Source organism: Coregonus lavaretus (genome assembly GCF_964263955.1).
Source record: "Coregonus lavaretus genome assembly, chromosome: 13".
Lineage (NCBI taxonomy): Eukaryota > Metazoa > Chordata > Actinopteri > Salmoniformes > Salmonidae > Coregonus > Coregonus lavaretus.
Genome location: NC_140000.1, coordinates 50,529,155 through 50,545,823, shown reverse-complemented (window position 1 = coordinate 50,545,823; position 16,669 = coordinate 50,529,155). Strand labels below are relative to the sequence as shown.

The following is a 16,669-nucleotide window of genomic DNA, read 5'->3' as shown; positions in this document are numbered from 1 at the left end:
GAAATAACACATCATCAGGAATCATGTAGTGACCAAAAAAGTGTTAAACAAATCAAAATATATTTTATATTTGAGTATCTTCAAATAGCCACCATTTGCCTTGATGACAGCTTTGCACACTCTTGGCATTCTCTCAACCAGCTTCATGAGGTAGTCACCTGGAATGCATTTCAATTAACAGGTGTGCCTTCTTAAAAGTTCATTTGTGGAATTTCTTTCCTTCCTAATGCGTTTGAGCCAATCAGTTGTGTTGTGACAAGATAGGGGTGGTATACAGAAGACAGCCCTATTCGGTAAAAGACCAAGTCCATATTATGGCAAGAACAGCTTAAATAAGCAAAGAGAAATGACAGTCCTTCATCACTTTAAGACATGAAGGTCAGTCAATACGGAACATTTCAAGAACTTTGAACGTTTCTTAAAGTGCAGTCGCAAAAACCATCAAGCGCTATGATGAAACTGGCTCTCATGAGGATCACCACAGGAAAGGAAGACCCAGAGTCACCTCTGCTGCAGAGGATAAATTCATTAGAGTTACCAGCCTCAGAAATTGCAGCCCAAATAAATGCTTCACAGAGTTCAAGTAACAGACACATCTGAACATCAACTGTTCAGAGGAGACTGCGTGAATCAGGCCTTCGTGGTTAAATTGCTGCAAAGAAACTACTACTAAAGGACACCAATAAGAAGAGACTTGCTTGGGCCAAGAAACACGAGCAATGGACATTAGACTGGTGGAAATCTGTCCTTTGGTCTGATGAGTCCAAATTAGAGATTTTTGGTCTTTGTGAGATGCAGAGTAGGTGAACGGATGATCTCCGCATGTGTGGTACCCACCGTGAAGCATAGAGGAGGAGGTGTGATGGTGTGGGGGTGCTTTGCTGGTGACACTGTCTGTGATTTATTTAGAATTCAAGGCACACTTAACCAGCATGGCTACCACAGCATTCTGCAGCGATACGCCATCCCATCTGGTTTGCGCTTAGTGGGACTATCATTTGTTTTTCAACAGGACAATGACCCAACACACCTCCAGGCTGTGCAAGGGCTAATTGACCAAGAACGACAATGATGGAGTGCTGCATCAGATGACCTGGCCTCCACAATCACCCGACCTCAACCCAATTGAGATGGTTTGGGATGAGTTGGACCGCAGAGTGAAGGAAAAGCATCCAACAAGTGCTCAGCATATGTGGCAACTCCTTCAAGGCTGTTGGAAAAGCATTCCAGGTGAAGCTGGTTGAGAGAATGCCAAGCCTGTGCAAAGCTGTCATCAAGGCAAACAGTGGCTACTTTGAAGAATCTCAAATATATCATATTTATTGATTTTTTAAACACTTTTTTGGTTACTACATGATTCCATATGTGTTATTTCATAGTTTTGATGTCGTCACTGTTATTCTACAATGTAGAAAATAGTAAAAATAAAGAAAAACCCTTGAATGAGTAGGTGTGTACAAACTTTTGACTGGTACTGTATATATATCTTAAATTAATGCGTTTTCACAAATGCTATGATATAATCATCAATCCCATTGAAAAGATTAGGGGACATGATACGGAATGAAAGCATAAGGGGCAGTTACTTATACGGAAGACACATTTCAGTTGAATGTATCCCCTTTTCCCTTTCATTTCCCTTTCACAGGGTATAAGAAACGTTTGTTTTGGTTTTCTGTTGCAAAACTTTTTGCTATGGTGTACAATAATGAATAGACCCTGATGTCAATATGTTTCTCTTCACAGGAAATAAAACTGTACTGCATGGTGAAGATGTTTCTGAAAGTACCCCCAGGAGTTGACCCCAATGACCCTCTGGTGAAAGAGAAAATTCTCACACAGGTGGGAGGAGAGGCTTCAGGGAGGAACTTTGGATCTTTGCTATAGATTTGCTACGGCTCTTTGACAGTGTTGTACTGTAGCCTAATCAATGAAGTGAAAGAATACCTCTCAGACATGTGACAACACTTATACAAATGAGTAAATGTCAATGATGCTGCAGGTCATTTTCTGTGGATCACATCTTTATACAGCATTTGTCATCCATGTTGTTTTTAGATACAGGCAGAGATCACCAAGAGAGATGGAGGTGCAACTGTGCGATGGAAGGAGCAGCCAGATGGTAAAGTCTTCCAGAAGGAAGAGAAAGAGGAGAGAAAGCAGGAAGGTAAGTCAAGACACAAGACATGACCACTTGAGAATGTTCCCAGTCTGTTAGTCCATTTAGTTCTCATTCTGGGTTATTCTGGGTTCATATCTCAATATAACACATCATAATAACAATAGCAATACATGCTACAATACCTCTTCGTGTGTGTGTGTGGGTACGCGTGTGTGCGTGTGTGCGTGTGTGTGTGTGTGTGTGTGTGTGTGTGTGTGTGTGTGTGCGGGTGCATAATTATCTCTTCAGGACACTGTGTAAAGAAATCCCAGGAATGCTGAGTAAGACTCCTACAGGTGGCAAAGTGAGCTGCATTTATTTGAAACAGAGATTAAATGATTGACGATGACAAATGTCTTCTAATTGTTCTGCTTTATCTGAAATGTTACATCAAGTTCAAAGAGTTGTGGTAGGCACAACAGGGTAGATTGCTTTGTTAATCGTAATCTGTTCATCAAAGTTGAAGCCTTATTATTTTTATTATATTGATCCTTTATTTAACCAGGATCAGTCACATTGAGCCCTGGGCTTAATGTAGCAATGTGTAACAAAGCTAAATATAAACCAGGCTTCTAGGGTAGGAGAATAACAAACCTATTTACTGGATGATGAGAAACAATTAATGATTTAATATGCAATAAGGACAACGTTTATTTCACTATAAACGCAGAGCTTTGAATGTGTGAATCAAAAGAATGGTGTCTGAGCTTTATTGAATATGGGCTAAGTGTGTGCTAAACAAATGTTTTAACAATGATTATATTTGAAAAATGCATACAATGTCAACATTCTAGACTATAAGTTATGTCAAACTATTTTAACTGTTCACGTTAGATATGTAGAATTGTCGCAGTGTAACAAATAAAACTTCCACAAGGTATTTTGTCTTCACAGAAAAAATAGCTCTGACCATGGTGGACTTGTGTAAAAAAAAATATATATTTTATATTTCTGTCACTTACATGTTGGTTCTGATTTATGCGTTATGACTAAATATACAACAAAGAAAATGAGTGGATGAATAAGCGCAAATACTGTACGTTGTTTTCTCATGCTAAGCAATATAGCACGATATGCAGGCATCACTCCATTGAACACATAGCTGTGTGTGTTCCAGTTTTTCAATGGCTTCCTCTTCTACCTCATGCCCACTAATGTGGCACACTACCTGAGATGTATTGGGATGTGGCCTCTCACACCATGGTAATTATAGTTTTGTGTTTTTATATTAAATATTATTTAGTTTTTAGAAATTCAGTTTAGTTTCAGTTAGTTTTCAGACCTGATTTACTAGTTTTTATTTCGTTTCAGTGTTATAAAAACATTTTTTATTACGTTTTTATATTATTTAGTTTCAGTTTCAGTTTCAGTTACCCTTTGACACACCGACTGTATTATGGGCAAAATAGTATGCTGCATCATCTAGATATGTGTGCAACAAAAGTTGAAAATTCACCTTCTGCTACAATTTCTGTCAACCAGTTTACGCATACAGTTTGACGCATACGTTTGATAAATCCAATGTATGTACCACACAGAACGCACTGCAATTGCCTCTGCAACGCAATGCTGAAAGGCAAACGCAGCGTTCCTTTGGAAATGAATGTACTTCTGGTGTACCAAAAAGCAAAGCACAGTCGGTGTATTCAAAACGTCAGTGACAAAAAGTAGTGGATTTCTTCCCTGTTAGATAGTGATAGTGATGCACAAGCTAGGCCTATCTGAAACATCGCCATCTACTGGCAGCATTGACCTGCCATATTCAGAAGCTTGAAAACCCCATTAGAATATATATATTATAAACTCCATTGGATATTTGCCCAAAGTAAAATATTATTGAACATAATTCATGATGGTTTTTATTTTATTTTATTGAGTTAAAGATAATATTTTCAGTATAGTTTTGTTTGTCAGACCTTGCCTTGTTAATTATTTTACTTTTAGTTTACGAAATTGTTTTTTTCCAGATTAGTTTTCGTATTAGTTTGCTGTAATAACCTTCTCCCACACAGACTTGATCATCATGCGGCTGGCTCGGACCGAGTACGGGACAGGTCCTTTCCAGGTCGCCCAGTTGAGGCCGGAGTTCCAGCCGATGTGTTCGCCGGCAGGGTGCCAGTCTCCGTTCAGGCTGGCGGAGCCACAGCGGCTGTACCACCACCCTCCTCCCTCTGAGAAGCTGCACTCGTTCACGGCGATGTCGCCAAAGATGCAGGGCGAGCAGCCGTCATTGTCCTTGTCGGTTGTGCTGAAGCCAAAGCCATTCTGGTCAATGCCCGTGTATTTCCCACGGATGGCATCACCTACAGAGAGACAGGGAGTGATGAAGAGAGAGTACATCAGTTCTACTTCACTCTTAATTGTATTGACTTCCAAAGCATACACCATCTAAGAATATCAACCCAGCATACATATCATATGACATACAGTACCAGTCAAAAGTTTGGACACACCTACTAATTCAAGGTTTTTTGTTTATTTTTACTATTTTCTACATTGTAGAATAATAGTGAAGACATTAAAACTATGAAATAACAACCAAAAAAGTGTTAAACAAATAAAAATATATTTTATATTTGAGATTCTTCAAATAGCCACCCTTTGCCTTGATGACATCTTTGCACACTCTTGGCATTCGCTCATCCAGCTTCACCTGGAATGCTTTTCCAACAGTCTTGAAGGAGTTCCCACATATAGTTTTGATGTCTTCACTATTATTCTACAATGTAAAAAATAGCAAAAATTAAGAAAAACCCTTGAATGAGTAGGTGTGGCCAAACTTTTGACTGGTAGTGTATGTGTAATGTGTAGAGGTCCCATTGCTGCCACCAAATGTGAATAAACTATAACACTGAATTAAATAATATGACCACTGTCACCTTGTGCTGTTGAAATTCACCGTTACCTGCGTTGCCTCTGTAGGCTCCAACATTCAGCTTGTAGGCCTCGTTCTCCATGCCCAGACGGAAGTCGCTGTACTCAGCAAAGGCAGTGCCCCCTTCAAAGTCCCACAGGTCGACCCGCATAGTCGATCTCAGCCCCCTGCCCCCCTTGGTTAGAGCAAACACCTTACTCAGACCAAGCCAGTGGTCCTCTAGGAAACAACAGGGAAGAGAACTGAAATGGGACAATGTAAATGCACTGCAGTATGGGGAACCCTCTATGATAAGTTGACTTAGAAGAAACATTATAAACAAAAATGCATTAAAATATTTGTTACATTGGTTCAGTAATCTACACAGTTCTCAGTATCAGTTGCAGGTGGAATGTGAGGTCTCAGAGGGAACCTGTAGATTCCCAAAGCCTTGTTCGTACTTGGCCCACTTCCTGTTGAAAAGAACCTCTGCCCCGGTGCGCCTCTAAAAGACTGTCCAGCCTCCATCTGCCAGCATTTCACAAAACACCTGTATACAATACAATGTACTTTGAATCAACAATGTTTTTGACAGGTTGTTTTGTTGTGAACAAAAATGGTCCAAGAATGGAACCCCTGTGGAACTCCAGTAACTCTGGCAAGCCTGGCGACACCTTCAACATTCTGTAGCTAAGCTTTACTGCCCCTGTGTGGTGGTGTGACCAAATGACAACAGTAGATATAGTGCCTGGCCTAAATATTTTGATGTTTCCATACATTAAAGGGGGATGTGACTCCTGCAGGCTGAATGACATACACTCCACTGGTGGCTTGAGGGGAGAGAGTTTTGATCTGTGTGCAATCTGTCCCTGAAACAAGCAAACACACATGCACATACACAAGAACATATTGAAATAGGCAGGGGTCAGGTTGAGAATGGCTGTCTCTTGTGTTTTTAATGTAAGTAAAACAAATAACTGTAACCCTTACCTTGAGCAACTAAAGGTGTTTTCTGGCCCTGTACAAAACCAGCAGATAAGTAATGGTTACTCCCAGCTTTAAAGAAATAACATGTTTCTCTGTTTATCAGTGTTGACTGACTGTGTACTCACCTGAGTCTGGTCAGTGAGGCAGATGAGACAGACCACCACTCCACAAATAAATATCCTATTCCACATTTTGTCTGATTTTCTGAGTAAGCGAGAGGGAGTGGGGGGGAGAGAGAGCGCGAGAGATAGAGAGTGAGATATAGAGAGAGAGAGAGAGAGAGAGAGAGAGAGAGAGAGAGAGAGAGAGAGAGAGAGAGAGAGAGAGAGAGAGAGAGAGAGAGAGAGAGATGGAGAGAGGGAGCGATGAAAATGTCATTATATTTTCAGCTTTTTCCTTTTTATTGGTATCATTGATATCACCTGAATTTTGTTATTGTAATCCCACAAATTATTATATTTTTGAAATGGCTAAAAAGACTAAAATCTTAGTAAACTAGTGGCAAATATCACAACATTATCACAGAGAACCTGAAACGTTACCATTCCCACTCCATTCACAACAGAGTGGTCACCATACATGTAACTTTGAAATTCAGTTTGACCAAATAAGGGAAAATTAAATAGTTATAATAAATACTTATTTTATTATGCTGCCATCATTAGACATTTCACACTGGATAAATATTATGTTAGTTATTATAATCACAATTTTGAAATATGCCTGTGTGTGGTTCATGTACAGAAAACCTACCTTGTCCTGTGTATTCCTTTACGGTCTATGGTCTACTCCCAGTCAGTTGAAAGTTCATTCAGAGAGGGTGTAAGCCTATTTATTTAGGCCAAGGGTGTAGATCCGTAAGTAACCGCCCGTTCCGCCCCCGTCCCACCCCCGTGGATCCCCTGGAAAGATCTGTATCATGTTCTGCGTATATGTTTCTTTACCTCAACCTAATGCGCAAATTGTTGTGGTCACCCTCCCTTCACATTTCTCACTGTCAATCGTAAATTAGAATTCTTCAAGTTTTACCAGTGAAACGTCCATGCAGCATCTGCATGCCAACCATTTGATCTCAATCAGTTTCATGGGAATATGCATTTAGATCTTTTTAGTTATGTAGTGTGCGAATTTGAGAGAAGATGGTGTTAACAGACTGTAGCATACCAGTGTTATTTTTTCAATCAAAGCACTTATTTTGCCTAATGGCGCGTGCTGTTAACCATTCACACAATCATCCTAAACTGTCATAAAAAAAGTGTTTGTCTTACTGTAACGTTATACTATGCCTTATTCGGTTATGTTATGTAATATACTATCATTATGTGATCCTGCAGACACTGATTCAGCTTTGAGATAACTTTATTAAATGAGCACCATTCGCCAGAGTAGCGTGTTCTTTAAGAGTAGAGCAGAGACTGTGCATAACTTCAGGACCTTTAGTCCCTAAAGAGGGGTCCAGTAAAGTCGGATTCGCAGCCGCTCCAATTTATTTATTGACTCAAGCATCAGCTACTCTACATACGCTCACTCCACGTTTCCTGTAACAGTTGTCAGTCGCTTGACCTGACGAACATCTGTGTTGGATCGAAATGTCGTCAATAAAGGTGGTAAATTGGAAGCATATTCAGTGTGTGGGCCTCTCTGTTCTTTTCAAGTGTTGTCAGTTGCCTCACAGGATGACAGATATATAGTTAATGTTGTTGCAAAAAAACACTCCACCACCACGTCCTTGTGCTAATGTTTATTGTGGGCTCTGTGAGCCCTGTCGCTGTCTAAACTCACAGCCCCCGCCCCAAAGAAAACACTCTTAACATCATTCCAAGACAGGACTTTACAGGAAATTACAAACAGCCAGGAATACATCCAGCACAATCCAATGAGCAACGAATAAAATAAAGTATGTGTGTATGTGTTTATCTCTCAAATGTATTTAGATGTAAATACAATTGCAAAGTGTTTCAAATTGTATTATTTATGTATCAGGGTTGGGTGGATTACTTGAAAAATGTAATCAGTTACTGATTACAGATCACATGACAATAAAAGTAATTAGTAACATAATCCATTGGATTACGCAAAATGAGTAAAGCACTTTTGGTAATCTGATTACTTTTGGACACCTCAGTTTATGCTGTAGACCGATCAGTTCCCTCTCTAACTCTGCTCTGTGGATGTTCTTTCCACAGTTGTATCCTCAGTGTCCAACACAGATGTTCTAGTACGGGATGGATCCTCTGTGACTCTGCTCTGGAAAAACTCTGACATAAGTAATACTTGCTGGAGCAGAAAAATGTAATTGGTTTCGATGCGTTGAACCCATAGTGAAGGTATCAGGACCCAACATTTTGTTTGTTCTGACACACCCTGACACCAGTCTCAGAGGTGACCAGATGGGGCCTCCCGAGTGGCGCAGTGGTCTAAGGCTGTGCCACTAGAGATCCTGGTTCAAATCCAGGCTCTGTCGTAGCAGGCCGCGACCGGGAGACTCATGGGCGGCGCACAATTGGCACAGCGTCGTCCAGGGTAGGTGAGGGAATGGCCGGCAGGGATGTAGCTCAGTTGATAGAGCATGGCGTTTGCAACGCCAGGGTTGTGGGTTCGATTCCCACGGGGGGCCAGTATAAAAAAAAAAAAATGTATTCACTAACTGTAAGTCGCTCTGGATAAGCGCGTCTGCTAAATGACGTAAATGTACAGTGGATTCGGAAAGTATTCTAAGACTTTTTTCACATTTTGTTACATTACAGCCTTATTCTAAAATTGATTAAATAGTCCCCCCCCCTCATCAATCTACACACAATACCCCAAAATGTCAAGGCAAAAACAGGTTTAGAGAAATGTTTTTATTTTTCCTTCTCTGAAATATCACATTTACATAAGTATTCAGACCCTTTACTCAGTACTTTGTTGAAGCACCTTTGGCAGCGATTACAGCATCAAGTCTTTTTGGGTATGACGCTACAAGCTTGGCACATCTGTATTTGAAGAGTTTCTCCCAATCTTCTCTGCAGATCCTCTCATGCTCTGTCAGGTTGGATGGGAAGCGTCGCTTCACAGCTATTTTCAGGTCTCTCCAGAGATGTTCGATCGGGTTCAAGTCTGGGCTCTGTCTGGGCCACTCAAGGACATTCAGAGACTTGTCCTGAAGCCACTCCTGCATTGTCGTGGATGTGTGCTTAGGGTCGTTGTCTTGTTGGAAGATGAACCTTCACCCCAGTCTGAGGTCCTGAGCACTCTGGAAAAGGTTTTCATCAAGGAGCTCTCTGTACTTTACTCTGTTCGCCTTTCCCTCGAACCTGACTAGTCTTCCAGTCCCGGCCGCTGAAAAACATCCCCACAGCATGATGCTGCCACGACCATGCTTCACCGTAGGGGTGGTGCCACGTTTCCTCCAGATGTGACGCTTGGCATTCAGGCCAAAGAGTTCAATCTTGGTTTCATCAGACCAGATAATCTTGTTTCTCATGGTCTGAGAGTCTTTTAGGTGCCTTTTGGCAAACTCCAAGTGGGCTGTCATGTGCCTTTTACTGAGGAGTGGCTTCCGTCTGGCCACTCCACCATAAAGGCCTGATTGGTGGAGTGCTGCAGAGATGGTTGTTCTTCTGGAAGGTTCTCCCATCTACACAGAGGAACTCTGGAGGTCTGTCAGAGTGATCATCGTGTTCTTGGTCACCTCCCTGACCAAGTCCCTTCTCCCCCGATTGCTCAGTTTGGCCTGGCGAGTAGCTTTAGGAAGAGTCTTGGTGGTTCCAAACTTCTTCCATTTAAGAATGATGGAGGCCACTGTGTTCTTGGGGACCTTCAATGCTGCAGAAATGTTTTGGTACCCTTCCCCAGATCTGTGTGTCACGAACGTTGAGAGACGGGTCAGACCAAGGTGCAGCGTGGTATGCGTACATGTTTATTAAACTAAATAATAGGGGTGTAACGATCCATCTACTACATCGATGTATCGATTTATATTCATATGATCCAACTACATCGATCTGTGCTCTGCGAGTTGGCCTTTTGGACAACATATATCGATCTAACATCGTTTTAAAATGTAATAAATCGATTGTATCGATACTAGGAAATAACCCATTGGATTTAAGCACGTCAGACTTTATATGCAGGGGTGCACATAACTGGTACGCAGATACGCAAGCGCGACAAAAATCAGGAATGCGTAATGCCACTTGTGTTACTACGCGCCTTTGCGTACTTGACCGATCTTCTCATCTAACCTTACACATGACATGTTGCTTGTCAACTACTGTCAGGGATGTCCAAAAAGCAACAGACATTAAGCAGCTTCTTTGGCGTTTCGCCACCTACAAAGAAACGCCAACTGGAGCCAGAGCCGAAGAAAATACTTTTTTCTGAAAAGTGGCTCCAAGATGTGCAGTGGCTTGAAGCTAACGATGAGCGCACTGAAATGTGGTGCAAGATTTGCCGCTCAAATCCACATCTAGCAGACAAAACAGGTGCATTTTATAAAGGCTCAAAGAATTTCAACCATCCTTTATTTGACAAACATGAAAAGAGCAAGGAGCACACGAATGTGGCGCAAGCCATTGCTAAAAGCTAGCCGAGAATAAATGTCCAGTCGCCCACTTGCCAGATGGCGAGACAAGCTGAATGAAGAACAGCGGCAAGCTCTGTTTAATATTTTTCTCTTTCCATAAAGCTAAACACGCACGTCCCATGTCTTCCTATTCTGAGGATGTTCCTTTACTGAATGCTTTTTGATGGATCTGAGGACATCACAAAAACTGAGCAGGAAATAGTTTACATTGTGTCTGTGTCCAGCAACGGAGAGTTTACTTCGGACTTTATTGGACTGATTGAATTGGGTGCTGACCGAACTGCACAGGCCATAACAGACGGACTTGTGAGACTTTTCCAGGACACAGGCTTGGATGACTCACAGACGGGGCTGCTGTCAACGTAGGTATGGGTAAGTTTCATAATACCAGATGGTCTGCATGGAGGCATGAAACACTGTTAAAAATATCAAGACTATTGCCAGCCATTAAAATGCAACTGGTTACCAGGTATTTATTTCAGTCACACTGGTTGAATTTTTGGCTAAAAGGTTACTGAATCGATTTCAAGTCACTGAATCGTTTCGGATCGTATCGTTCTAAATGAACCAATATCGTCCTTGAATCGTATCGACAACCACGAATCGTGATACAAATCGAATCGTTGTTAAAACGAATCGTTACACCCCTACTAAATAAACATTCAACAAACAAGAAACAACATAACGTGAAGTCCTCAGGCTATACACATACAAGCCTAAAACGGAACAAGATCCCACAACTAAGGTAGGCAAACAGGCTACTTAAGTATGATCCCCAATCAGAGACAACGAGCGACAGCTGCCTCTGATTGGGAATCACACCCGGCCAAACCTAGAAATACACATCTAGATCCTAAACATAGAAATTCTAACATAGATCCTCACGCCCTGACCAAACCAACTAAAGACAACCGGCCTCTCAAGGCCAGGGTGTGACAGTACCCCCCCCCCCCCCCCCCCCAAAGGTGCGTACTCCGGCCGCACCAACCTGACTCATTAGGGGAGGGTCCGGGTGGGCTTTCAGCCTCGGAGGCGGATTCGGCTCCGGGCGTGATGACCTCTTCCTCCCCGTTGCGCCCCTGGTCTGGTCTGGATCTCGGCGCGATGCTTCCCCTCTCCTTCCCCCCACGATGCACCAAGCCCTGTCTGGACCCTGGTGTGGGAGACCCCGAACCTGGAGAGGGGTGGACTTCTGGGCCTGGATCGGCAATCCTCCCGCAATGCACCAAGCCCTGTCTGGACCCTGGTGTGGGAGACCCCGACCCTGGAGAAGGGCTGACTTCTGGGTATGGACTGGAGCCGCTGACCGGGGCTGAACTGGACCCTGGTGGAGCAGACTGCTCTGGCTCCGGAGTGGAACCGCTGACCGGAGCTGGACTAGGCACCGGTGGAGCTGACTGATCTGGCTCTGGAGTGGAGCCGCTGACCGGAGCTGGACTAGGCACCGGTGGAGCGGACTGCTCTGACCCCGGAGTGGAACCGCTGACCGGAGCTGGACCGGACACCGGTGGAGCGGACTGCTCTGGCTCCGGAGTGGATCCTCTGACCGGAGCTGGACCGGGCACCTGTGGAGCGGACTACTCTGACCCCGGAGTGGAGCCGCTGGCCGGAGCTGGACTAGGCACCGGTGGAGCGGACTGCTCTGATCCCGGAGTGGAACCGCTGACCGGAACTGGACTAGGCACCGGTGGAGCGGACTGCTCTGGCTATGGAGTGGAGCCGCTGACCGGAGCTGGACTTGGCACCGGTGGAGCGGACTGCTCTGACCCCGGAGTGGAACCGCTGACCGGAGCTGGACCGGGCACCGGTGGAGCGGACTGCTCTGGCTCCGGAGTGGATCCTCTGACCGGAGCTGGACCAGGCACCTGTGGAGCGGACTGCTCTGACCCCGGAGTGGAACCACTGACCGGAGCTGGACTGGGCACCGGTGGAGCGGACTGCTCTGACTCCAGTGTGGAGCAGCTGACCGGTGCTGGACCAGGCACCGGTGGAACGGGCACGGGCCGTGCCGGACTGGGAACACGCACCACTGGCTTGGTGTGAGGAGCAGGCACGGGCCGGGCCGGACTGGGAACACGCACCACTGGTCTGGTGCGAGGAGCAGGGACGGGCCAGGCCGGACTGGAGACACGCACCACAGGTCTGGTGCGAGGAACAGGAACGGGCCGGGCCGGACTGGGTACACGCACCACTGGTTTGGTGCGAGGAGCAGGCACGGGCCGGGCCGGACTGGGAACACGCACCACTGGCTTGGTGCGAGGTGCAGGCATGGACCAGGCCGGACTGGAGACACGCACCACTGGCCTGGTGCGGGGAGCAGGTACGGGGCGTACCGGACTGGCGACACACACCACTGGTTTGGTGCGAGGAGCAGGGACGGGCCGTACTGGATTGGGAACACGCACCACTGGCTTGGTGCGGGGAGCAGGTACGGGGCGTACCGGGCTGGCGACACGCACCACTGGTTTGGTGCGAGGAGCAGGGACGGGCCGTACTGGACTGGATACACGCACCACTGGTCTGGTGCGGGGAGCAGGTACGGGGCGTACCGGGCTGGCGACAGGCACCACTGGTTTGGTGCGAGGAGCAGGCACGAGCCGTGCCGGACTGGATACACGCACCGCTGGTTTGGTGCGGGGAGCAGGTACGGGGCGTACCGGGCTGGCGACACGCACCACTGGTTTGGTGCGAGGAGCAGGAACGGGCCGGACCGGACTGGTGAGGCGCACAGGTGACACCGTGCGTAGAACCGGAGCAGGATATACTGGACCGTGGAGGCGTACTGGAGACCAGGAGCATTGAGCCGACACAACCCGTCTTGGCTGGATGCCCACTTTCGCACGACACGTGCGGGGCGCTGGCACAGGACGCACTGGGCTGTGCATGCGCACTGGCGACACAGTGCGTATCTCCGCATACTTAGGTTCCTCTATGAACACATGCTCCTTCTGTTGCCTGACCAGCTCCTCTCTCCTTGCCTCCACTACTTCCTTCTCCCTTTGAGCATCCTGTAGCCTCCCTCTGAACGGATAACTCCTTCTCCCTCTGATCTAACAGCCCCCGTAATGTGGTGGCCTCCTCTCTCAGACTCTCGATCCGCAGGTCTTGGAGGACCTCTAAAATAGCGGTCTCCTCCTCTCTAGTCAGCCCTTTCCCGGCCTGTGCCTCGACACAATCCAGTCTCGGAGCTCCGAGTCTCGGAGCTAACAGGCTAGCTAGCTTAATTCCTACCTTGCTTGCCATGACATTAGCTTCAGTTAGTTTCAGTTAGTTTTTCAGACCTGATTTACTAGTTTTTATTTAGTTTGAGTTTTATAAAAACATTGCTATTTCGTTTTTATATAATTTATTTTCAGCTTAAGTTTTAGTGTTAGGGACAGAAATGTGTGGCTTTTTCTCTGTTAGCTTTTGATAGTGTTGCACAAGCTAGGCCTATCTGAGACATCGCAATCTCCTGGCAGCATTTACCCGCCAGATTTAGAAACGTCAAAACCCCATTAGAAAAAGGCTTGAAAACCCAATTAGATTTTTGGCCAAAATTATAAATACAACTGAACATAATTCATGATGTTCTTTTGTTTTTTTTAAGTTTCTTTTGGAGACAAAGATAATAGTTTCAGCATAGTTTTAGTTTTTCAAACGAGCTTGTTCATTATTTTATTTCAGTTTACAAAATAGTTTTTTCATGATTCAAGTTTTAGTTTGCTATAATAACCTTCTCCCACACAGACTTGATCATCATGCGGCTGGCTCGGACTGAGTACGGGACAGGTCCTTTCCAGGTCTCCCAGTTGAGGCCGGAGTTCCAGCCGATGTGTTCGCCGGCAGGGTGCCAGTCTCCGTTCAGGCTGGCGGAGCCACAGCGGCTGTACCACCACCCTCCTCCATCCAAGAAGCTGCACTCGTTCACGGCGATGTCGCCAAATAAGATGCAGGGCGAGCAGCCATCATTGTCCTTGTCGGTTGTGCTGAAGCCAAAACCATTCTGGTCAATGCCGGCGTATTTCCCACGGATGGCATCACCTACGGAGAGACAGGGAGTGATGAAGAGAGAGTACATCAGTCCTACTTCTAATTCACTCTTAATTGTATTGACTTCAAAGGCATACAACATTTAAGAATATCAACCCAGCATACATATCATATGACATATATGTGTGATGTGTAGAGGTCCCATTGCTGCCACCAAATGTGAATAAACTATAACACTGAAGTAAATAATATGACCACTGTCACCTTGTGCTGTTGAAATTCACTGTTACCTGCGTTGCCCCTGTAGGCTCCAACGTTCAGCTTGTAGGCCTCCTTCTCCGTGCCCAGACGGAAGTCACTGTACTCAGCGAATGCAGTGCCCTTTTCAAAGTCCCACAGGTCGACCCGCATAGTCGATCTCCGCCCCTTGCCCCCCTTGGTTAGAGCAAACACCTTACTCAGACCCAGCCAGTGGTCTTCTAGGAAACAACATGGAAGAGAACTGAATTGAGGAAAACGTACTCAACGTAAATGCACTGCAGTATCGGGAACCCTCCATGATAAGTTGACTTAGAAGTAAACATGAGCATTATAGACAAACATTTATTTCAATTGTCTAACATTGGCTCAGCAAACTACACAGTTCTCAGTATCAGTTGCTGGGGGAATATGTGGTGCTCAGAGGGAACCTTCCTTACTCTGTAAATGCCCAAAGCCTTGTTCGTATTCAGCCCACGTCTTGTTGAAAAGAACCTCTGCCCCGGTGCGCATTTGAAAGACTGTCCAGCCTCCGTCCGCCAGCATCTCACAATACACCTGTATACAATATAAATTTACTTTTGAATCAACAAATTGTTTTGTTGTGAACAAAAACAGTCCAAGAATGAAACCCTGTGGAACTCCAGTAACTCTGGCAAGCCTGGCGACACCTTCAACATTCTGTAGCTAAGCTTTACTGCCCCTGTGTGGTTGTGTAACCAAATGACAACAGTAGATATAGTACATGGCCTAAATATTTGGATGTTTCCATACCTTAAAGGGGGATGTGACTCCTGCAGGGTGAATGACATACACTCCACTGGTGGCTCGGGGGGAGAGAATTTTGATTTGTGTGCAATCTATCCCTGAAACACGCAAAAACACATGCACATACACAACAAGGTATTGAAAAAGGTAATGGACAGGTTAAGAATGGCTGTCTCTTGTGTTTACAATGCAAGTTAAACAAATAAAAAAACGAACACTTACTTTGAACAACTAAAGGTGTTTTCTGGCCCTGTACAAAACCAGCAGATAAGTAATGGTTACTCCCAGGTTTAAAGGAATAACATGTTTCTCTGTTTATCAGTGTTGACTGACTATGTTCTTACCTGAGTCTGGTCAGTAAGGCAGATGAGACAGACCACCAGTCCACAAAAAAATATCCTATTCCACATTTTGTCCAAAGTTCTGATAGCGAGAGAGAGAAAAAGATGGAGTGATTAACATTTGTCAGCTTTTTCCTTTTTATGGGTAGCATTGATATGACATACAATTTTTTTTATTGTAATCCCACCAAAATTAATATATTTTGGAAACTGATAAGGAAATGTCCAACTCATCTTAGCAAACTAGTGGCAAATATCACAACATTATCACAGAGAACCTGAAACGTCACCATTCCCACTTTATTCACAACACAGTGATCACCATACATGTTCCCTTGAAATTCAGTTTGACCAAATAAAGGAAAATTAAACAGTTATAGTATATACTTTTTGTTATGCTGCCATCATTAGACATTTCACACAGGATAAATATTATGTTAGTTATTATAATCACAATTTTGAAATTTGCCTGTGTGTGGTTCATGTAGAGAAAACCTACCTTGTCCTGTGTATTCCTTTACGGTCTATGGTCTACTCCCAGTCAGTTGAAAGTTCATTCAGAGAGGGTGTAAGCCTATTTATTTAGGCCAAGGGTGTAGATCCGTAGGTAACCGGCCGTTCCGCCCCTGTTCCGCCCCTCTGGATCTCCTGGAAAGATCTGTATCATGTTCTGTGCATATGTTTCTTTACCTCTACTTTACACACAAATTGTTGTGGTCACCCTCCCTTCATATTTGTCACTGTCAATCGTGAACTATAAT

General features: G+C 44.7%; 2 protein-coding genes across 2 annotated transcripts; both read right to left on the bottom strand.

Moving 5' to 3' along the window:
* Window positions 1-4,141: 4,141 nt before the first annotated feature.
* LOC311140101 (angiopoietin-4-like) lies at window positions 4,142-5,187 on the bottom strand (the record flags this gene model as incomplete). Its single annotated transcript, XM_084175038.1, has 2 exons — window positions 4,142-4,464; window positions 5,067-5,187. 2 exons carry the CDS (start codon window positions 5,185-5,187, stop codon window positions 4,142-4,144), a joined length of 444 nt encoding a protein of 147 aa, XP_084031164.1.
* Window positions 5,188-14,266: 9,079 nt separating this feature from the next.
* LOC311140100 (angiopoietin-related protein 5-like) lies at window positions 14,267-14,952 on the bottom strand (the record flags this gene model as incomplete). The annotated part of the gene is made up of 2 exons (XM_084175037.1): window positions 14,267-14,592; window positions 14,832-14,952. The coding sequence occupies 2 exons, from the start codon at window positions 14,950-14,952 to the stop codon at window positions 14,267-14,269; spliced, it is 447 nt and encodes a 148-aa protein (XP_084031163.1).
* Between the last annotated feature and the right edge of the window lie 1,717 nt (window positions 14,953-16,669).